At 46.6% G+C, this 23,432-nt stretch overlaps 1 protein-coding gene across 1 annotated transcript in view; it reads left to right on the forward strand.

Annotated features, from left to right (window-relative positions):
* TTC9 (tetratricopeptide repeat domain 9) overlaps positions 1-10,498 on the forward strand; it is a 29,315-nt gene extending 18,817 nt beyond the window's left edge. The window contains exons 2-3 of the mRNA XM_069784255.1: positions 4,007-4,189; positions 9,341-10,498. Coding sequence (XP_069640356.1) covers positions 4,007-4,189; positions 9,341-9,420 — 263 coding nt within the window. The 3' untranslated portion in view covers positions 9,421-10,498. The remainder of the gene's footprint in view (positions 1-4,006; positions 4,190-9,340) is intronic.
* Positions 10,499-23,432: the final 12,934 nt, after the last annotated feature.

Raw genomic sequence — 23,432 nt, forward strand, 5'->3', positions numbered from 1 at the left:
TCATTTTGAGGGCTCAGAGAGCAGCTATAAAAGTGGGGAAAGCTGAAAAATATGGGGGTTTTTAGTAAGAGACTCCAGGCACTTCTTTATGCAGGCAATTAAAGAGAGGATGGAATGGTGACTTGATCAGAGTCTCAGAATACCAATGCATCAAGGAAACACAAGCTTTTCAGGGTAGCAAAGTGTGGCTAGTAATTGCAACTAAACAAAAAAATCAGTATAGAAACGTAGTGATGTTTCTTAAACAATTAAAGTAATTAACCTTTGGGAGAAAAGGGCTGTCATGGATCCTTTCTCACTGGCACCTGTCAAGCGTAGATATCTTCCTGAAAGATACTCTGGAATTCAAAATTAATTCAGGGTGCAATAAAGTAGAATCCAAAACCCTCAACTGCTGGGATTTTAGTTACAACTTCCCACCATTGCTAACCACAGCTACTGGTAAAGGTTAAAGGAGTAGATGTATTTTGGCTCTACAGGTGCTTAATCTTTGCTTTGCCTAACCTTCTGCTGAGCAGGGCCAAACAAATTAGCTCTGAGGGTACAGTTATCTACTGGTACCAGGTCTGTACTGCACCTCTCAAATTGTTGCAGCTCATGGAACTGGCTGGCATAGATTGAGTCCACAAATTAAAACTTAGAAATCTGGGCTTAACACTCCTGTTACGAAGAAAAACAGCCAAACTTCCTATTTCCTTGCTTCAAAAATCACTAGTCAGTTGGGAAGCATGATGGACAGGGCCCCTCCACTGGAGCTAATAGCATTAACCTTCGTCACCTCCCCATAGCACATTAGTTTCAAATCGGCTTATTTTACAGCAGATAGGGATTCTTCATCACCATGTGACATACATGGTTTTAAAAATTAGGAGTTACTTACTGCCTAAGCTGACACAATAAATCAGCTGCCAAATTGAGAATGATAATCAAGTATGATGGATAACCATCGCACGCTGCGGGGAAGCAGGACACCCTGCATCCTGAGCTGGAGAGATGTAGCCACCAGATGCTGTATTACAATGCAATGAGACCTGTAGGGAATGGGTGACTATAGGTTTGCATCTGCAAGTAAAGGGCACCCTTCTAATCACCAGAGAGCTACTAGAGATGGTGCCGTGCAGGATCGAGCCCATTCAGTTTCAAGAAAGGAGGAGGAGCTGGATAAACCCCTGGATTCGGTCCCTCTGAGTGAGCTCTGTTCCTCAGAAGGATTCACCGGGGGCCTATTAGGAACAGAAAAGGAGGGTGATGGGGTGTTTGATGTGGTAAACAAACATTGCCAGCCAGAGATGCGCATGTCTGTTTAGGAAAACAACACGTTTTCAAAACAATTCTCCCCTGACTGAATTAGGTAGGAAGTACAAGGATTCCACGTCTCTTCCATTTCTGAAAGCTGAATTACTAGCAGCCTCAATATTTGCATTGAATCACAGTCCATTAAGATCATTTCAGTGCACCAAGAACTGAAAGCACGCACCTCTAAATATTTATAAGGCAGATACTCCCTCCAGGTTCATTTCCAACAGCCGCTTCCAGCGCTGGATCTCCAAATGGCCAACTCTTCCAGCAGAACTGTTTCCTGCGCATCCATCTGCTCGCTTTGTTCGGGTAAACACGCATATCTCCTACTAGCCATGTGGTACCGACTTCTCTCTGCTGCGTGCACGGTTAGTGGGGATGCCCTGCAGAATCTTCACTGTGAGCGCGAGTCACAGAAAGGACCCAGCTGGATATCTGGAAGCCCATTTGGGTTTATGAATTAGCAGGATGTGGGAGACTTTTTATTTTCTTTTAAACCGATCCATGAAGCAAGTCCAATACGGAATTACTGAGTTAATATACATGAATAGACTGCCTGTCATTTTTCACAGAATCATTTCTATGACTAACTGGAAATACCAAGTAGTAAATGAACAGAGAGGCTGAAATCCACCCCCTGAGTTGCTCTGAAAGGCAGTTTCAGAGACCGTGAAAGGCTGGATCAGATTGGCAGCGTGCAGAAAGCGACTGCCACTGCTGTACGTGCTACTGGTCAGCAGATAAACAAAGCAATCCCGTTTCCAGGGCTCTGAAGCCAGCAGTAAATTTACACAGCCATCTTTTTAATAGCTTTGAAAAATATAGGAAAACAAGGCACAGTCACTTCAAGCTCCATTAGAAATAGAGTGAGAAAAATCAATGTTTGACAAATAGGAAGGGACAAATTCTGGATAAGGAAATGCTGCTAAGCTTTTAGAAACATACATGTTTTTAACTGGCAATCAAATAGCAAGCAACCAGATGCCTTTGAAATACCTGTGCACTTTAATGGCAGGAGCTGTTCAAATATATTGAGAGTCCACCATTAAAGCAAATGGGACAAAGCTCTCGTTAGTAATTACTGCGTCACTCAAGCAAACGTACCAGCAGTGGGGCTAGTTCTGCAGTCCTTGCTCACCACTTCTGTACCATCAGTTCTCTACTGGTAAAAGCCTGTTGATAATTGTTCCTAGTTAGCTATTTAAGCTTTAAATGTGTATTTGGGTTAGGAACGTATTCTGCCTGTGTTAACCGATCGTAAACTGGGACTAATTTAGGTTGGAAGGAATCTCTGGAGGTCATCTAGCCAACCTCCTGCTCGTGAAACATGAAGTGAGATACAGAGTGGGGCTTACTTGAGGGGGGCAGGGGAGGGGGATCAAGAACCATATCATATTCCTGACCCAGCATCGTATCCTCTCAGCTGCAGGCTGCAGTTACCATGCAAAAAGTGCAGGCTGGCTGTTCATTGGTGACTCCTGAGCTGTGATGACTGGGATTTGCAGGAGCAGCGAGTCTCCTCCTTGCCAGAGACACACTGAGTAACACCACCTGCCATGGGAAATTTCTCTCCATGCCCTGGCACTTCACACTGCCAGTCTCAGAACTGGTCCTCGCAGCAGCATCCTGCCTTCCTTCCCCCTTCCCCAAATTGTGTCATTCCCAAAGTTGCCTTGGATCGCAGCACCAGGTGGGCTTGTGGACAGCACAACTTTCTTCATTTCCCCAAAGGCTGTGACTGCACCACGTCCTATTCTTGTCACTGCTCCCCAAACCATTCTTAACGCCCAATACCCCTAATGAAGTTTAGCCCCCCCAAGTAAGCACTACGGTATGCCACGAACAGGGCTGTAAAGCATGCCTCTGGGATCTCCCCCTTTCCCCTTCATTTCACTCCCAGTTGTGGGAAGCTCACTACGGGGATTTTCTTCAGCTCCTTGACATTTATGCAACAATTGTCCTTCAGCGCACAGAGTCCTCAGCATGCTGTTTCTTCACCGTGTTTACGTTTTCCTTTAGGAAGTCAGCAGAGCTGACCTCTCGGGATGAACTCGTGTTGCAATACTCTGCAGAAAGCAGATAGCATAGCATGTTTGTCCCCTGTACTACAACTCCAGGTACCTCTGGTTTGCTAGCAGCACATTCCAACAGAGCAGAGCCCTTTGTTGTTCCTATAGCAAAACTCCATACAGGGCCTCCTGGATAAATGGCAATTACACATTATTTGTAAATCTAACAGCCTTGCATTAAGCCAAATACAAAATTTGATCCAATTTAGTTCCTTTTTTCCTTGTCAGATAACTGTTTGACTGCCTTTTTGTGCTTTCCTGAGCTCCAGCCCTCAGTCTGAGAAGCGGTTTTACTACAAACGAAGCCGGTTGCTGCCACGAGACTGAGACTACCGTGTTCCCGCTCTGCCAAGGGATGTTTACCTTCTCGCACTCTCTCCCCCGGCCCCCCAGGAACAATCACAATCCCTTCACTTCACAATGCCAAAAATAGAAGCATTGGTATTTAAATTGCGAACAATCGTGTTTGTTTGGCAAACAATCCATATGACTGCACCCTTCCTGAATCACCGGTCTGAGTCATTTCCCTCACCTAAGCCGCTCTCTTCCCCCATGCAGATTGTAGGAGCAGGGAGAAATACAGCACTAATGTTCTCCTGTCTGTCTGTCTGTCTCCCCATCATCCCCATCCCCTGCAGCCTGCCTGCTCCAGGCCGAGCTGGTGAATTACGAGCGAGTCAAGGAGTACTGCCTCAAAGTGCTTCAGAAAGAAGGCGAGAACTTCAAGGCGCTCTATCGATCGGGAGTGGCATTTTACCACCTGGGTGACTTCAACAAGGCCCTCTACTACCTGAAAGAGGCAAGATCCCGCCAGCCGACAGGTATGGGGGGCAGCGGGGACGTGGCTTCGCATTGAGCCCTTTTGCATTTCTTTTCCCAAGACTTAGTCTGTCCCTGACTTGATTTCCACAGGGATGAGCATGACTCACTGTATGCTTAGCTGTACTCCCCTTCAAGCACCCTCCCGTAGTGCAGCAAGGTTGCAGTGCCCAAAGATAAACCACTGTCAAAGCTGCAGCACAAGCTAGATGACGACAGTATTGCTGGAATGCCATCTGCGTGGAGGGGATCCTGCCCTCCCTAGTTTATTTTTGAAGAAGAAAGTGGGATGGGGAAGAGTGTATCCCGACCATGACATTTTCTGACTCTTGGAGAAAAAGCTTCTTCCCCTTAGCAAAGCCAGGAGACTATTTGTAATCCTCAATAGCCATGCCTTCCACCATCTCAGTAAAGAATTAGTATTCTACTTTGATCAAAGAGACAGACACTTACTCACCAAGCATTCATCAGGATGCTTCAACTTTTGCCATTAAATCAGCCAAAATGTCTGTCATCCATGTGTCAAAACCCAACAATTCATTTTGGGACAGCAAAGAAATTACGTATTCAAACAACTTAGCCTTGCCAGATCAACCACCTTTATGCTAACCTCCCCAACCTCAGAAGGGAGGTAGAAAGCCATGACGCAGAGATGGTGCTTTTATTTTTCAAATAGTACTAATGAGACAAAACCACACTATGGTTTAAACCATTTCCGTTAAAAGAAAGGAATTCTGTAATACTCAAAGAAAAATTAAAGGCTCACAAGAAAGCAAAACAGAAGCCACGTGCAAAGAAAACCTCACAGAGCAGCTCTTCTACCTGAACCCAAGAGGGAAGAGCGAGAACAGGGTGTGAAACAGGAGTGAGCCTGGGTCCTGGCAGAGCGCGGCGGAGCTGATGTTCATGGAACTAGAGGAGGCAGGGGAGGCCGTCGGAGCTGGCTGTGCTTGATTACCCACAGGCACTGGCCCTGCAGGGCTCCTGCGGTGGCTGTGCCCTGGGGGAGCACCAGGGAGGGTGGGCTTAGGGCTGTGCTGGGATCGCCTTCCTCTTCCACCTCCCATAAGGGTGCCTGGTCCCATCTGCCACGCTTGGCCACAGGCTCCAGGCAGTCTGACAGCACAGCTGTGCACCCCACACTCCCTGAGCAAATGTGCTTAAAAGCTCAGTTTAGCCTATTTTAGTTTACAGCGTGCCCTTCTGCTTTCAGCCCTTGCCAGAACCAGAAAATGGAAAAGCCTATGCAAGAGAAAAACAGTGGAAAATAAGAAGTTATCCTAACCTTGAGGTTCTGACTAGGCTCAGATGTGACAAAACCCTTTTAGCTGAACCACTTTGCTTTTGTTTTTTAAATACGTATTTCTGTGCCCCCCCCCTCACCCCCCGTGATACTATTTATTTGGTATCCCTTATTGCTTCTTGAAATAAATACTAATTTATTCAACAGCATCAGCTTCAAATACCACAGCTTGCTGCAAAAACATATCAGAAAGTGTCCCCAAAGGCCCTTAATGTATACAAAAACCAGTTCTGGCCTTCAGTTCTGCATCAGAGACTCTTCCCTGTTATTGTTAGTCCATTCAAGGCCATTATTCCACTGTTTTATTTATGATTAGGGAAAACTTGAAGGGTATTCAGGGGGAAAGAAATGAATACATACAGTAAGAAAGGATGTGGCTGTTAAAACACAGCAGTAGGAATCAGGTAACACTATCGAGAATTATTATGTGACCTGGAGTAAGTCTGTGTCTCCACTTTCAGTGTCTCCATCTGCAAAACACAGTTGTTTTCCTTTATCTGAGATTTCACTAGGATCACTGGTAAAAGCAGTTGGTTATTATTACAGTCGTGTTCTGTATGTTCTTTTTTTCCTAATAAGGAATGGTTTTGGCACAAATCACTGGCAGTTATTCTCTTTGGTGGGGGAGATTTTAAAATGGTAGAGAGGAATTAGCTAGCAAGGGGTTTTACTGTTCTAAAGGGCTGTCAGCACAGCAAATCCCTCATGGCTATTTACTGCCTGTCAAGGGTGAGGGTTGGGTTTGGCCTGATTTCCTATGCTACCTCCAAACAAAAAAAAAAAAAAATCAGAAAAGCAGATGGAAATAACACAAGATAATTGTATAACCGTCCTTACTCAGGGAGAGGGAAGCTGCTGTTAAGCTGTGCAAAGCATACGTGCAGCCCTCCCTGAACTCTGTGTCCAAGGGCTGGTGCAGGGTCGGCAGCCAAACATACACCTTACCTTCAAGCCTTCTTCAGCTCTTTCCCACTGGCGAGCCCACATCGGCGAGGTATGTACTGACTGAGACAGAGACTGGACCATCAGCTGGCCTGGTAATATCAAATACCTGCAGTTAGTCTCTGCTGGCCCTGCGCTGAAAGCTCACGTTCAGACAGCACGTGGACTGCACGTACGAGCCAGATTTCCCATGCTGCGTGGAGTGGGCTCACAGCTGAGCTCAGGAGCTGCCTTCCCGAACCCCTGCAACTCAGAAGTCCTGGGAAAAAAACCCAGGCCACGGTGTCTGCGCAGCAGATAAGCAACTGGGCTCTGAAGCCACAGGGAGAAACAGAAATGACCTTTAAAAAGGCAGGAGGCCAGTCTGCACAAGGACACTGGCATGGTCCTAAGAGCCAGGAGACGTGTTCCCATTGCAGCTTTGCCAGCCTCTCTTTGTATGGCTAACCCCTCATCTGAGTTGTCCTTACCTGTTATTTCCACGTCAGCAGAAGGGGATCACTTCTTCCTCACCGAGAGGTGAGAGTCTTCTCTTCATTAACATTTACACGTAGCTTTGAAATACTTCTGCAGGCAGAGCTAGTGTGGTGCAATACTATTTGATGGAAAAGACTTGACAAACACAGGGCTCAACTTCTGTAAACAGAGTGCTGCTCTTGTTATTTCTCTTTGGTAAAATAGTAGCCCTCAAAAAGGAAGCGAAGCATGCCAGATCCTGCCAGGGAGATTTATAACTAGCTCACGATGGGAGCATCTCCCACCCTCTGTCAGGCTACACCTTATTTTGCCCCCGGCTTCCCAGGCATGTGGAAATCTCCCAGGTGAGTGAAGCTGTGCCATCAGCAGCTAGCTACCTTACCCGCAAGCCAAAGGGAGTTGGCAACCCTTCGTTACCCAATTAATGCACGGAACCCACCTCCGCCCGTCAGCCAGGCACGGGGTCCCCGCGGGCCCAGGCAGGTGTGATTTCCTAACACGCCTACGCAGTTATCGCTTATCACCTGCACCAGGCAGGCGTTCCAAGCGTGGACCTCAGCAGCGGGGACGTGTGCCCGGACCGTAGCCCATCGAAGCGTGGAGGGGCACGGAGCAGACAGATCGCGGTGAGGTGCAGGCAGCGCAGCAGGACTCCGGCCGGGCTGCGTGCCCTGCCTCTGCGCTGCTGGGAGCTGGTTAGCCACCTGCCTGCCACGTGGGCTGGTTTTATTTTAGGCCTAAAATGAAGGGCTACCGCCTCTCCTGAATTTCTGTTTTCAAAAAAGCTGCCTTAAAATTTGCTGGGCTGGTGTGAAATGCTAATGCATGAACAGCCCAGGATGCTGGTGCACCGTGGCTAACGCAAGCAACAGCAGAACTTACTGGCTCTGGAGGAATGCCCCAAATGGGGCAAGTAACTTTTAATCACTGAATCCCACTCTCTGGACTAACAAGGATGGTGCAGTTGAACCTGCAGAATACTCAGGAGGGAGACCCACCTCACCAGAGACGGCTTGAGAAGTCACAACGGCATTGCCACAGCCCGCTGCTACCCCGTGGCATGTTTGTGCAGAGCTCTGCGTGAAAGGAAACCAATCGCCCACTGTTTCAGTCTGGCTGAGGCCACAGCAGAGATGTCCCCTTCTCATGCTTAAAGGAAACTTTGCACCCACAGCTGCTTTGGTGGGTGCAATACCCACACTTGCTAGGGCTGGATGTGTTACCAGTAATTTGTTCACCTCTTTGAAAGCTCAAGCGCTTCTCATTTCCCTAGCTGGTGTGGAGTACATTGCTGTTTGGATGAGGAGGGGACAAGATTGCCCTCTCAGTAGTCTGCAGTGCACTTCAGATTGATTTCTGAGGATCTGATAACTTAAAGGGACTAAGCTGGCCCTCGTTGGCTGGCTGAGTAAGGCTGTGAGCGAAGAACCATTTTTCAATCAATACCTAAGTGAAAGTGGCTGGTTTTTTGCTTGCTTGCTTCTGATACCACATGGCTTTTGTCACTGTGCAGGTGCCATGTGCCTGGGAAGTCACCCTCATGATAGTAAGTCAACATGATTTGAGAAAGGATTGACCGTGACTGCAGAACCATGGGGTCTGTCTGGAGACACATACTCATTTAGATCAACCTGTGCTTCAGGGTTAACAGGTTTCCTCATTGCTGAGACCAGGAGGTAAAACAAAACTCACATGTTCTTTGTGCTGTGTTGATGCCCTGAAATACTGGAAGGAAAAAGAGGGCTCAGCTTATCACCTGCACAGGGCTGGGATCTCACAGCTCTCTATAGGGACAAGTCAGTGGTTCTCTGCCCCTGGGAACTTTATTAGACAGGACAGACAAGGCAGTATGCCGCATACGGCATATGACAAAATTGCAGATAGTGTCATGGTGGAAGGACTTCCAAATATGAAATTTGAGGAAAGCAAGGGTACAAAGAGAATGTGAAGGATGCTCTTCCCAATTCAACTCATCATGGAAAAATGTGAGAAGAGTGAAATAGGCTGTAAAAGGAATAGGAGGGCGAAAAGGCAGAGCATAACTGTGCACAAAATGCCTTTAGGGGCTTGCATGCAGGCACTGAGGGAAAGGAAGCCAATCAAACAGCCACAACAACAGGCAAGAATGACCTGGATAGTTTAAACTGTGTGAATTCAACTGTGCTGACCAAGAGTAATCAGAGAGAAGGTAAAAACTAGCTGAGGCAAGATCGTGAGCAACAGGGATGGCGAGCACAAATCAGACCAGGTTCTCCCAAACCAAAGCTGCAGGGTTTGGTTCAGAGCCCCTTCCAACTGATACCGTTCCTGCAGGCAGTGCTGGAGCCATGTTGCTCCCCAAGTGAGACACCAAGGATGAAGGTGCAGTGTGTCTGTCTTCCACAGGGAGTTGTAACCACCGTACGTGTATGTGTGTGCTCTTTCCCTGCAGATACCAATGTCATACGATATATCCAGCTGACAGAGATGAAGCTCAGCAGATGTTCCCAGAGAGAGAAAGAAGCCTTGTGAAAATGAAGCTGCTTCAGCTGAAGTGCCCAAGGGGGAACATTTCCTTCCTAGAAGCTCATTTGGTGGATTTTCCTGTTTGCTCTGCCTCATCCTCATCCCCTCATCCATCCACTCTCCCTTGCTCTTCATCGAATCCCAGTTTTGAAAAAAAAGAGACTTAGACGCTGGATATGGCTGCTTGCCAACCATGGTAATACCCCTTCCCCGTGGCAGGAGAGCACAACGGCTACAGCCAGCCTTGTTCCAAGACAGTGTCACACACCTGGAGTAGGCAATGCTGGGGGACCTTTCTGGTCCTGAGCTGACTGCCTATTACCTATTAGGGAAGCAACCCCCAGAACGACAAGTTCCTGACCAGGCAAGTTGGAGACAAACAGTTTCTGCTCTGAGTGATCACTGGAGCTTGGAAGAGCTAAGAAACCAAGAGAGCCACTGGTCGTTTCACAGGGGATAGCAAATGCCTTTTTACCATCAGTTCCCTCTGCCCGCTTCTCCAGTGTGTGTTACTGGTCTCCAGTGAGAGCTCACATGCTCCCAGTCTAATGCCAGTGAAAACTGTTTCTAAACATCCTCTTAATGAAAGCACAGAGCACCCTATGAACCCCCTGCAGAGCTGTCCCGGTGCCAGAGGAGAAGGCTGTGGGCTACCACAGAACACTGAACGGACTATGAAAGCATGGTGTACAGTGTGAGGGAAAAACTGTGAAATAATTCATTAAAGGCAAATAAAAATTATTAATAGGCAACAAGTCCAGGCATTGCTTTTCGAAGGGACTTCTTGGGTACCCCGTGTCAAGACAACATTGTCTAGTGGGGGGCAGCATGGGGTGGGGAACAAGGGACGTCTCCGTTCTTATCTTGGCTCTGCCAATGCCTTGTTGTGTGATCTTGGGCAAGTCACTTTTAGCCTCTCTGTGCCTCGGTTTCCCCATCTGTACACTGGGGGATAATAATACTTCCCTACCTCGCAGGGGTGTTGTGAGGATGTATTAGTTAATGTTTGTAAGTAACAGTACAGTGATGTACAGTGCTAAGTATTATTAGTACATTGGATTGAGGTCTTGATTCTCCCACCTTGTGTTGGTGCTTCCTGTGTCCTGTTTTTTTCTTTTGTAGGAGAACATGGTGCTGACAAGCAGGGCAGGACCAACAGCTTTGGAGCCTATATCTCAGCAGCCCATAGGGCCTGTTTACACCTCCTCCAGTAGACTGATCGCTTCTAAGAGCTCAGGCTCCTTGGCTGAAGGGTCCTTTTCTGAAACTGCCAGTAATGGGATCAGTAAGTAAGTGCCACAAACACATTTCCAGTGTGACTGCCCCATCAGTGGCCCACAGGGACCTGCTCCCAGTTGCAGAATGTACATGAGTGCTCTCATCCCATGGTAGTCAGTGTGAAGTGAGATATTTCACTTGGCCCTCAGCTGAAACATGGAAACTGAAACACAAAGAGCTGAACAGACAAAGTTCAGCCAGGTGCTGCGTGCTTTGGTCCCAGCAGACGTGGTGTCTGCAGACAGTTGGCTATGGCATCCCACATTCCAGCTGTGGTATCTCGCCACATTTTTCTCTAGCCAAAATTTGAAAGGGTTGATAGAGAAACATCAAGAGAAAAGGCAAATCTCTGTCATTGTCCCTGAAAAAACTCAAGTCGTATTCTTTAGTTCAGGGATGCATCCAGCCCACACTGGGGGTGGGGAAGAGAACATCTTAAAGTGGCATATAAGTCTCTGAGATAAGGTGGACCTACATCAGTTGTGTGACACTTATATTACCTGGGATGGCACCAGAAGTTCATCTTCCTCAGGTGGGTGGTGGAAAGCAGCTGCTTCCCAAAATTGGGAGCACTGTGCGCAGCTACTCTGAAGGAAAGGGCTGCGTCCTGGAGGCAGAACAGTCACCTTCTTCAGATGGCCCATGGTTCATACATCTGTGCCAGAAATACCAAGCACCTCTGCTTACCATTGTGCATGTCTAAGCAATAAATGAGGCTACAGCTGCTGCTAGGACAACAATTGAGTTAAAGACAAAGAGGACAAATGAGAGAAATTCTGTAGGTGATTGTTAACTGGACCAGAAAAAAAAGTTAAGCAGAGGTGTGCTTGGGTGCATGTAAGGTATACCCGGTACTGTATAAAACACAGAGCTAAGAAGATTCGGATTCTCGGGCACACGCGGTCCTCATATCCTAAATACATCACAGCACGCAGCAAATTCAAATAGAGGTGACTCCCCCCTACTTCATATTGCTCATGACAGTTCATCCCACAGCTGCCTGTGACTCTTCACTAGGAGTGAAATGAGGATTCGTCCTGCAGGCCATGCAGGAGGAGAGGACACCACCTACACAAACAGTCTCTGCCCCAGGAAAGCTCAGGCAAGCAGAGGCAGGCTTGTTACTCATGACCTTAATGTAAGAGAAAGGGCATTTTCCAGTCACTGGAGACATAGGTCCATGAGCTGTCACTTTGTCTGGAAACAGTTTAGCCCTCGCAACGGCTTCACTGACATACTGTCACTGCATCAGTCCCATGTATACATTAGTATAAAAAGGGCACAGCAGACTCCAAAGTACAGTCTCCTCAGTCCTCGGCCTCTTTCACTCCAGGAGCACTGAGAAGTGTGGGGGAAAGAGAGGGGTTTGTGAATGTGCGTATGGAAAAGATCTGAGAGCCTCCAGGTGCTACACAACAACCTACTTTCTGCAGAAAATGGTTGTCCTTACGTACCTTGACACTCAGAGTACCTGCAAACAGTGCACACTCACACCAAAGAGGGAAGTCAGGGACTGTTTTGCCAGCTACGTAGCATCTGTATGTTTCCACAGTGACACAGAGCTTGAAACATGAACAAAACTCCAGGTGTTGGCCCTCCGCGTGTTGAGAGAGACAGCAGCAATGCCACCAAAGCCAACAGAGCTCCTGTGGACTGCACTCTCCTCATAGTAGCCAGCTCTGCATTGTAGTATCAAACATCCCAGCAGAGTTTGCAGTCTAATTTGAAAGATGTGCAGACACATCACCACTTCTACTGCATGTGTCAGGGGAGAAGGGACGAGCCTTGGAAACTTCCTAAAAGGCTTTGTCTTCTGCAGAAAGAAAGAGAAGGCATATTTGACATCTAGCACATCACGGGGCTCTTCAGCTTTAGAGGAGCAAGGCCCTGAAAGACCATGGGCAAGTTTATCCCCTGGCCATTGCTCAATTTGAGAATACCCAAGGGAGAAACTTGTGGTTTTGTCCAAGAACTGCCTTAAGAGGAAACAGAAGAATGCAATAAGGATTGGCTGTAAAGGGGAGAACCTAGCAAGCCCCCAAGAAAGAGGTCTATGTATACAAAAAGACCCTGCAGAATCCATAGTTAAATAGAGTTACACACCTTTTCCAGTGAGTGGTCCTTAGCCAGATGTGGAAGTTTGGGCAGAGGCCACCCAATCCTACCCAAGTTACCTGGCCATTGCTGTAGGGCGTTGGAGAGACAGAGAAGGATACTCTGTTGGAGGTGGTCATGTCCACTACAAATTGATGGTATATTTCTGTGGAGCAGTCAAATGGCAATGTGAGAATACACACCCTGGAAGCCAAAACAAGCAAGGTGGTATATGTGTATGTCCTCAACATGCAGCACATAGGGGAATGAACACAAGCCCCTCCATGTAACCAGCAGGGCTAAAATGACTCCAGTGCAATGGGAAGTGAGCCCATTTGCCTATCACAAAAACAGCAGGAACAAAATGGCAGATGTTAGGCAGGGCAGTAAGAAAGCTGACAGCAAGCAGGAACTGAGGGTGGAATGAGAGAGGGATGAGCTGATCATGGGATGCAAAATACAAGCCAAACCCAGGTTCATGAGCAGAATGAGAATTGAACTAGAAAAAACCTGACCAAAGGCTTAGCCACATTATTTGCAGTTCATAACAAGAAAGTTTTAATTGGCAGGATACACAGCAGGAAAAAAGGCAGTAAGATTAGAGGTGATTTTCCAGCTGGAGGGGGCAAAAGAGGGGGAGGCTTCCTTCCTCCAGCACAATCATTTTTGAAAGTGTGAGGAGAAGACAAACACATGCTGGCTGCAGAATTTTTCCAAATATATGTTAACTGTTGCAGTTGGTAAAAGTGGCTTGGACAGGGTGGAGAAGTCTTTGTTTAAATTAAGAAGAGGGTATGGCTGGTTTCCAGAACTGACAGGAAGGGAAAGGTCTGGCTATTCTTGCTTGCTAGTGAACCCAGGAGCCTGTAAGATGACGAGGAGGATCTTGAGTGCAGAGCAACCCCTCAGCTGTGCATCTCTGTTTTGCTTTCCCAGAATTTCTCTGCAAGTTTCATCTGTGTAATGTTCTCCCCAAACTACAGCCCAGCAGGCCCAGGAGCGGCTGTGTTCTCGTGATGCTTCCCATGAGATCTCCAGAGGTTTTGTCTGCACGGTTTTCTTTATGCTCAATCCCTTGATGATACCCTTTCTCTTTTCTTTTTCAAGGGGCAGGAGAAGGAAAAGGGGAGGGTGTGCACTGGGCAAAGGGGAAATCAAACCAAATTCACACAGGACCTGCTGACAACTACTCTTCTCTGCTCATTTATTCACCTTTCCTTCTGCACCCTGAAGCACACTGATGCTCCTCCCAAGTTTCTACTGTGAAACTTCTTGCTCTGCACAGTAGTTTAGAGGCTTGGGCAGCGGTTACTTAAATAAGGAGGAACAGTGGTGGGCCAGTGTGCCACCCAGACGGGATTCTTGGGAGGCTGTGGTAAGTTATCAGGTTCCTTAATACTCTTTATGGATTCGCATAACCAATTAGCAGCACTAAGTATTGCTGCAGCTAGTATGAGATGGTTTCCAGAGATTGCTGAGTTGATCTTCTTAGGAGTTCCTCGGTTACTAAGTGCTGCAGGCTATACTACCGCACCAACAAGAGCCCCGATGCTGCCTCGGTGAAGGTGACGAAAAGACTAGACACCCTCCTGGCTCCTCCCACAGCTACAGTCGAAGGAAGGTAAATTCATGGATACTTGGTAAGAACATGAAGGGAAACCTGTGGCATTATCTGATTTTGAGGCAGTTAGCAGCCTGTGGAGTGGAAGGGGTTGTAAGTGGTCCCGCAGAGGTAGGGAGGGGAAAAACCCTCTCTTTTGCTTCGCAGAGACAGATGCTCCCTCTGTCACAGCAAGGGGCCACCTCAAACTCTGTTCAGCCCAGAGACCTGTGCCTACAGCAACTGTTTTCAGTAGCAGTTGTGGTGGGGGATCAGGAAATAAATAGACTGTGCCCATGAAATTACCTTGTTACCCTACTTTCATGCTCACTCCTTATCCTATGGAAAGCTTCTGTTGTGATATGTGGACAGATTAGGGAACACGTATGGCACTATTCAACCATGGCAGTGTCTCCAAGACAGGCTGACTTCACAGGGCCTGCCCACAGCCTTTCTCCTTCCTTTATCGCCAGCCAGGTTTTATAAATAGCAGCAGCTCTGCAAAACTAACTTCACGACTTCTCTTTCCTTCCAGAGGGCTCCCCTTCACTCCCCCGTTTTGCCTGCCGGTGGTGGTGAACCTGTGCCAGCTCATAGCTACCTCTGGCAACTCCCCATCACTGGTGAGGAAATAACCTATAACGTAGCCAGGTGGAACTGGCAAGGGCATTAGGGAATAAGAACAGGAATTTGGCTGGGGCTTTGGGGCCAACGCGGATCCTCACACAAGTAGTGCCACCAGATCTGCAGCGATTACACGTGCCCAGACTCCCGTATACGCAGCACTCACGAGAGCTCCCTGTTGCCCACACCAGCCTACAGAGGCGATGGGAGATTAGCTCAGAGGAAGGGTGAATCACCAGTGTACTCTCTTCGTTACACTGTTTTCTCCCCAGAGCTGAGCTAACAGAAGCATATGAGCATATGTTCTCTTGTCTATTGTCAGAGCTACAAATCAAAACTGTGATTAATCTGAAACTGTACATTTTCTGTATTAGACCCCAGCTTACCTCAGTACTGTAAAGGTTTGGTGTTAACTACTGTGAAATACTGACATCCAAAATGCAAGATATGAGCACTGAAGATGACAGAAAAGCTTTCTATAAAAAACTCTGCCAAGGAAAAAAAAAAATCACTTTGAAAGAAAAGGAAAAAGACCTGGGTACTAGTAATAGAAGCTAGATTTAGTATTCAATCATCTCAACCAGCGACTTTGTTTCCAGCATTTATGGAGGCATTCCTCAGTCTATGCATATGTGAGTGTGAGTGTGCGTGTGGGTGGGTGCATGGGGGGGCTGTGGGGTGCAGCCCTGAGGGCAGAAATGTACAAGACGGAGCTGGGCCTGACCTCGTCCTGCTGTCCAGTGCATCCCACAGCAGGACCTGCTCTAGCTCAACCAGTCCTGACACGTTTTTACTGACTACTTGACTCTCTTGAAACGGTTACCAATTGCTGCTTTGATGAGTTCCCAGTTCTGTAGGCTTTCATCTAGCCATGAATCTGCAGTGAACATAACTGCTTACACATGCTCCCCGAGGAGGAAGAGGAGGGAGAAGAAATCCAAGGGAAGTGAAAGCTTCGTTGAATGTGAAAACCAGCTTGAGTGAAGTCTCATGACAAATCAATCAAAGCAAATCCAATTCACAGCCTGGGATCCTGTTTAGGTGAGAAAGGAGAACAAGAGTATCTCAAAGGACAGTTTAGGTGGAAAAAGGAACAGAAAAGAAAGAGACACAGATACCCATAGCTGAAAGTCTGAAGGGACTGGCAGAAGTTCTGTCTCCAGGGCAGAGGAGGAGTTTTTGGAATGGGAGACACAACAAGGAGTGAAACACAAGAGAAAAAGGAAATAGAGAAATGGAATATGGTAGAAAAATTAGAAGATGCAGCTGGTAGCAAGTCTTCCCATCCGTGACATAAGTAGGACTTGTGCCAAGTAGGACTTGGGCATCTGGGTGACCAGACCTTACCATAGCTCTGGCCCTGGAGATGGAGGGAGGATGGGTGAGACAGATATCATCTTGAGGACACAAGGAGGAGACCTCAGGCAGTGGCTGTCTGCTGGACCTTTAAATGCTGATCCCTTTCTTTTGCCTTTGTATTGCTTTCCATATGGTGAACCAAGAGACAGACCAACTGCCTTGCCTTAATGTATTTTTCAACATGACAGCAGCATTGGGGTGGGTGGGATGGGGACAACATGCGTAGGGTCATCATTTTAAGACCTGTATTAGCTGGAAGTGGTAACCCACCTTCATCATGTGTTTTGGGGACAGAGTTTTTCTGAGACCTAAAACAAAGCAAATGAGAGCTCTTTTCCAAGGCTGATAAGGGAGTTTGATTTTCTCGATGACTTCAGATTGCAGCCCTCCTGCCAATGGTGTCCATAAAGCAGGCTGCTGTTCCAGTTTGGTGGGGGGAGCTTTTGCTGTCAATGCCTCTGCTTCAGCAGTGATTCAACCATGGATGCAGTTGCACCTTGTTTCTCCTGCAGCGGCATCTTTAACTCTTGTCCTAGACAGAAACTGTTGCTGAACATGCAATACTACAATTAAAATGTATTTTAATGGTCGCTAGGGAAAAAAAGTACATATTCAGATTACCCAGAATGAAACAGATGGACTAAACGTTTCGCTGATTTTGCTTAGCAAAAACTGCTGGGGGATTTACAGTTGGAAACACAAGGATTTTCACTTTCTTAACCAACAATGGATGTTTGCAGCCAGTCTGGCTGCTGGTGTTATTCTCATTTCGTGATGGCAGCCCAAAGAAAGCAGCTTAGTATGGCCTGGAACAGCCTTAGGGAAAAATCATGTACTGGATGGACTGTGGCATCAGCTCCCTGAAAAGAGCTGGTGATAGAGCTGCAGACCCTGCAGGCTTCCTCCACTTCACACAGCAGCAGTACTGGGTTACAGCAAATCTTTTGGCATCAGATAAAACCCAGCTGTTTCATATTACCTCCTACAAACTTCTGGTTAGACAAATGGCCACATGCAAGTGGCATATTCCTTCACTCAGAGCTGGTCTCCTGCATCTTGCTGACTGAATTAGATCCAACCAACAGCTTGCTGAATTCAGTAGGTTATCTTTGAGGCTCGGCTGCCTGTTGGCAAGCTCTGAGCATTGACTCAGGGAGAGCACATAAGCCCATTCCCTGAAATAACCTTAGCAAGCCAAGATGCAAGCCCTTTCACCGGGTCCTTTAGATGGCCTCTGGCTGAGCGAGATACGGGGGCTGAGCCAGGACGCTCACAAAAAGCCAGGTCTCAGCATCCGCCGGGCAGAACGGATGCGTGAGCCATTTGTGGTCCAGAGACCAGGCTCTCACATCAGCTCCGCAAGCTGCGGGGGCGGCTCCTGAAGCCAGGGCTGACCTCTGACTGGCACAACCCCACTGCTAACAGCTTTCATGGGTTTTGACTCTCCCAGTCTTTGGTGCTGGGACTGCACTGTCATCCTGAGGTAGAGGTAGGTCCCTGTTTCCAAAAGCCCTTTAAAATCTGAGTAGTAAGGACTCCAAACATCAACAGGAAAATTGTAAAAATCCATGAGGTTTTTTGAGCTCATGATTTGGAGAGGCTCAGGTCATCGCTTCTTAATGTTTGTGGCAGGTAATGCTGCCTGCTGATATATCAATCACACAGGCCTGGGCTTTCATATAAGCACAGAAAATTAGTTATCTGGTCAGTGGCCCAGCAAAAATGGAAGGGCTGAGCGAGAAAAAAGCCTGCCTTGAACATCGCCAAACCAACATGTCACAGCAGCACCCCAAACTTAAGTTTTCACCTCAACTTGGCAAGCTCAAGCTGCTGTTCAGCAGACTTAAGGCTGTCAGTCTGGGAGTTTTGATTGACTTCTGGAAAATTATTTCCATATGAGAGAAGAAGATGAAAAGCTGTACACAGGAATAGGGTCTGAATCTGCAGATTACAGGTAATCCCACAGTTTGACTCTCAGATCTGTGGCTGGGAATACAACACTGTCAGTTAGGAAAATCCTATAATTTATAGCATACACAGTCAGAATTCAAATCAACAGAAAAAATGAGGAACGCCACAGCATCATTAGTACAGGTTCCCATTATAAAATGAGCTCCATTTTTCTTCCCAATGCATCTTCTTCTAAGACACATGCTGTTGTTGAGAGACATCTCACTTATTTTCTGTGTTCTGAGACAGCCATTTCCCACTCCACCTGTTATTAGTCTAGAGGCTGATGTGGAGCTTTAGGGATCCCAAATGTTTACATCTCTGTGGTTCAATGTCAGACGGACTCAGTTGACTAATGAAAGATGGCTGTCTAATAAAAGATAGGATCTCTCCTTTTCACTCATCACCAGTATAAATGCAGATTCCCTGCAGGGACTTCACAGCTCTGTTCATGATGAGGAAGCCAAGCTGTGTCATCTCATACCATAAATCTGAGGAGGTACCAACTCTGAAAATAGGACTGGAAAAGATCTGCAAGAGAGCATCTACATCACCCCATTGCCTTAAGGCAATTAGGTCAAATTGAGTCAAACTGCTCCCGAGACGTTTATCTACCCTGTTCTTAAAAGCCTCCTATGACAGAATGCCACTGCCTTCATAGATGGAAAGTTAGGAGACTTTTTACTACAGCTTAAACTAGGTCTCCTTTGCAGTGATTTAAACCACTTACTTCTTGTTTCAGCTACAGTAGATATGACCAAAAAAAATTTCTCTCACTTTGCAGCAATTTCTGATTTTCGTGAAAGGCTTTTCTCTAGGACTCTGATCTTTCAGCTTCCATCAACCTTTCTGCAACACAGCAAGTTTTCTGGCTCCTTGCTTGTTCTCCTCACTCTCCTCTGTATTTCTTTCAGGTGGTTTACATCTTTATTGGAGTGCAGTGCTGAAAGCAGCACAGTTCTCCAGGTGTGGCCTTCCAGCACAAGACAGAGCAGAAGCATTGTTTCAGAGGTCCTGTATGTGATAGGCCTACTTATATATTCTTTGCACTAGCAAGACATCATTGACTCATGTTCAAGTCTCGCCCCAGACTGCTTTGACTCATCCCAGTCTTTCTTCTGCTGTGTTGCCATCAGGTCCTTTTGTGTCTGTGCAGCCAACACTGCTTACTGAGTTGCATCCTATTTGATTGAGAAACAGTTAGATGCCAGGAAATCAGACATCACAATTCTTTTTCCGCAGAAAGAACAGATCTGCATCTCTCTGCTTTGTAAAGGATACACGTGGCCAAATTTTAAGACAAAGCAAAAGTAAGACTCTGCATCAAGTACCAGCTTTTGGGTGGGGGAAAATCAATATACCTGTTCCACTTTTGTAGCATTGCTAAAAAGTTCTACAGCTGCACAAGCCCTGCAGTGCTTTAGCAGCTAAGAAAAACACCACTTGACAGTAAAGAGTCACAGTCTGTTGGGAGCATCACTCACAGTTGGCTTTCATCAGGCAATGCAACTCCTTCTGCTCTTACAGGTTACCTTGCAGAGTCAGGCACATTCAGATCATCCAAAACAAGTAGGAATAATAATGTCTGAGCAAGATGGGAACACTGAAGAACAATGGCACAAAAATCAAGAGCTAGTGTGTGTGTTCACCATAGCGTGCTGGTTCTTTCCCCAGCATCCCCCAGTCAGACCCAAAATACATGTTTCTTTCAAAACCTTCTAAGCAGAGGTCATAGGCAGTGCAGTCCATAGATGTGAATTCCCAGCTCTCCCAGGTGTCTTGTTTTTTTAGCAGCTCATGCACCTGACCATGAACAGAAACCCAGAAGATGCTCAGAAGAAATGAAAATCAAGGATGAGAGATGGGGGGGGGGGGGGGGGAGGGAAAATGTTAATCAATGTTTGTCCAGATTCCAGTGAAGATTGTGGTTTGGATTCTCTTCATAGATTTTTATCCTGTACTCACAGGTAGTGAGTAGCTCAGTGTCATCCAGAAAGAGATTCTGGATGTCTGGCTTGCTGTTTGCTGTTTCCCAACAGGAGAAAGTGTGTGCAACACAGGACCTGGTTTGGTAAGTCATGGGATTTGAATGCACACATTCCAGTGTTTCTTTCTTTAATGAACACCAAAGAAACGTGCCCTGCACAAGTTGCAAGCAGTGAGAGGTTTCTGAAAAGCTTGAAGTGGTGTTAGTGATCTCATAACATCAATGAACATCTAATTCCAGGGCAAAGCCAGCTTTGAATTGAATCTGATACTCTATGGAAGGTGTGTGGCAAGAGCAGAGTCAAATCCACATCTGCTTGGTTACATCGAACCAGGCTGTAGGATGCTGCTAGAACTCCCTACCCATTGTGGGCTCCATGCCCAGGTTCACGTTAAAAGGTGTTAGTTGCTGAGACCAGATCATTGCTTGCAGGGTACGTAGGTCCCTGACTCTGCGAGACTATCAGTGATGGCATAAAGCCTGTGATGTATGCTGCTATGTGAGATCTTCAGGCAAGCACAGGTTCCAGGTGTACCTCTGAAGTGCAGGTGAAGTGGCCGGGCACAAACACGCAGCATCCACCTTCGCTGAATAGTTTGTTGCACATACAAACTCAGCCTGTCCTCATAACCAAACTTGGTGGGGTTCAGCTTCTGCCCAGAGAGGAAATAATCCAAACACTCACCACTCTTGATGGCAGCAGTGAGCTAAAGGCATCTAAAAAAATGTTAAGTATCCATGGGAAATCCATGGGAATTTAGCCTGAGAACGCAGGCTGGATCCAGACAAATGTCGGCATCTCCCCAGGGCATTGAAGGAAATAATGCTGATTAAAGTAGCTGAGGATCTGGCACATGGCTATGTTGCTGAAAAGTAGCTCAGAGGGGAAGAAAAGTTGTGTAGAGCTGTAGAAGCTGGACTTCTCTCCTAGTTCTGCAGCTCTCTATTTTACTTGGCCCATGTCAGAGAGCTGGGCTGAGCCTCATGTCTCACTTCATTGAACTAGCCTCATCTTCTATTGCTGAGTGTGGAAGAATTCAGCAAATAATGTTTCCAGCACACTTTTGAAGGGACTCTATAAGCATGAAGTATTGTTGCTGCTGTTGTCAGAAACAAGAACACAGTCTGCTGCTGAATAATTCATTTGATGTGAAAAACAGCCAGCGAGTTGTTGAACAAAAATGCCGTACAATGAGACATAATTACAGAGTGGTTACAGGGAGCAGGATACAGATGGAGCTTTCAGGTTGGCTGGCGGTGACATCAGGCCACAGGCAAGCACGGATGTGTGTCGCGTTGCATACTTCATTTTCTGAATTACGGTAACACTTTGCCTTTAACCTTTGAGATATCCAAGGACTACCTGATTTGGAGGGACCATCTCCGGTAGAGAAAGGGGATTTGGTGTCCACAGCTTTTTTGGTACTTGACCTTTCTGGCAAGACTATAGAAGCAGTAACTAGGGCTGACTGGGAGGTACTGTCCTGTCACACCAATACTGTTTTTCTTGACAGGAGGAATGGGCAGAGCAGCTCATTCCCCACAGATGTGCCATGTTGCGGACACCAAAACTTTCTGTGACATTTTTTAAAAATGGGAAGGAGATTCTCTACCTCAGAGAGCTGCTTGAAAAAGGATACCAGCATTCACAGAGTCCAGCCTGCAGTGTGGCAGCTCTAGAGCCAAGTCTCTGTTCTTCATCAAGTCACACAGGAAAACCTCCCTCTGCCCTGGCTTGGGAAGAAAACCCATTCCTGTCCCTAAGGCTATATCCTTTGCTCACCCATGGCCAATCATTGGCTTGAAAATGGATACAAGACCTCAAAATCTGCTGCAAAACTATTGTTGTTTATGTGCACAGAGCTGCAGTGCTCTGATTCTTTTTCAGGGACTATGAAAGCTTTCAGTGTACCAGCAAAAAACAGGCACTGAAGCTAAAACTAAACCAGAAACTGAGACCTACTTCAGCTTGCTTGTCATCAGAGTTAAACAAAAACCAGAACTTCCACATACTACTGATGGATTGAAAGACAAAAGTGCCTCCTGCATCTCAGGTCCCTGGCTAATTCTGGCATGTGAGCCAGATTCAAGGGATGGGGAACCTGGAAGATACGGATGGCTTGGAGCCAGGGAGACAAAGTGGAACATGAGAAGGGGCTTTATCATGCATTTTCTTTATAATAGCCAAAATACCCTTCTGTTCTTTCTCATATATCCTAGAGAGAGCACAATTGAAGTGTGAAGAACTGTTTAATGGATTTAGTAATAGTATTGATCTTCTGTCTTTTAAAAAGGGACTTGGAGCTTAATCAGTTCTGTAGAAGTGTCTCATTATTTACTTTGCCAAAGGAAAGGATTAGGTATCAGAGAAAGAAAAGGCCCTTCAGCAGGCATGGGTTTGCTCTGCAGGATGAAAATCCATCCATTTACTCTTACCCACATAGGTATTTAAATAGAAAAGAATCCAAACAACTCTCCATAAGATTCTGCCTGGAGGAATTAATACAGCAGCGGTAAACAGAGGTAGACTCAGCAATGCAGCAAACTGGCTCCTAGCTTTTCAACACCCTGACTTAGCTCCATAATCTGATCGCCTAAGCATTAACGGTAGAAATTGTATTGCTGGTAATGGTCAGAGACAGACTGAACAAGTTTTCACCTTCTGAGATGCCGTTCTGCTACTGAGATACAAGGCAATGTTTACTTGCAGGCTGAACACATCTGACTGGGAAGTGACACCGAGAAAGAATAAACCAGAAACCCCCTGATGCCATTTTTACAGTCACCTTTGAGACAACAGAAAACTGGCTTATCACACCGTTGCCCGTAATGCCCCCTCAGGAAACACTGCAATAGTTTCATTTCCTTGACACTTGAAGCCATAACTCCCTGTCCCATTTTTCAGGGTGGCTGCAGACAGGACAGCCAGTTTTGTATCTATCTGTGTTGTGGCACTACTAAAGCCATGCTGACATGGTGTAGAGGCTGGAGGATTGGCTACTCAACATGAGTTGGCTCTACCAGCAGTGAGTAAAATATTTCAGGTTGAACATAAACAGTGACTTTGCAGTGGGAATTTTTTTGTTAACATCTCAGAAATTCTCAGTATATTCTGGGATAGGCACA

The sequence above is a fragment of the Haliaeetus albicilla genome, chromosome 5, assembly GCF_947461875.1.
Source record: "Haliaeetus albicilla chromosome 5, bHalAlb1.1, whole genome shotgun sequence".
Lineage (NCBI taxonomy): Eukaryota > Metazoa > Chordata > Aves > Accipitriformes > Accipitridae > Haliaeetus > Haliaeetus albicilla.